General features: G+C 71.6%; 1 protein-coding gene across 1 annotated transcript in view; it reads right to left on the bottom strand.

Annotated features, from left to right (window-relative positions):
* LOC104911392 (phthioceranic/hydroxyphthioceranic acid synthase-like) overlaps positions 1-102 on the bottom strand; it is a 30,672-nt gene extending 30,570 nt beyond the window's left edge. The window contains 1 exon segment of the mRNA XM_019616748.2: positions 35-102. Coding sequence (XP_019472293.2) covers positions 35-102 — 68 coding nt within the window.
* Positions 103-303: the final 201 nt, after the last annotated feature.

The raw sequence follows: 303 nt of genomic DNA on the forward strand, positions 1-303 counted from the left end.
GAGCGGAGAGACCGCCGGGCACGGCGCCCCTCACCTGGACTTGCCGACGCCGCTCTCGCCGATAATGAGAATCTTCAGCGTGGTCAGCACGTCCTCGTCCATCCCGTCGGCACGCCCGGCCCAGACCGACCGACCGACCGATAGACAGACAGAAAGACGTTCCCTCCTCGGGCTGCAGCCGCACCGCCTGCGCCTGCGCGCCCCGCCGCCCCTTTGCGCTCGCCCCTCGCAGGCCGCTCCGCGCGTGCGCCGCAGCTGTGCCGGCAGCGGGGGAAGAGGAGGAAAAACAGCCCCCGCCCTTCG

This window comes from Meleagris gallopavo, chromosome 6 (genome assembly GCF_000146605.3).
Source record: "Meleagris gallopavo isolate NT-WF06-2002-E0010 breed Aviagen turkey brand Nicholas breeding stock chromosome 6, Turkey_5.1, whole genome shotgun sequence".
Lineage (NCBI taxonomy): Eukaryota > Metazoa > Chordata > Aves > Galliformes > Phasianidae > Meleagris > Meleagris gallopavo.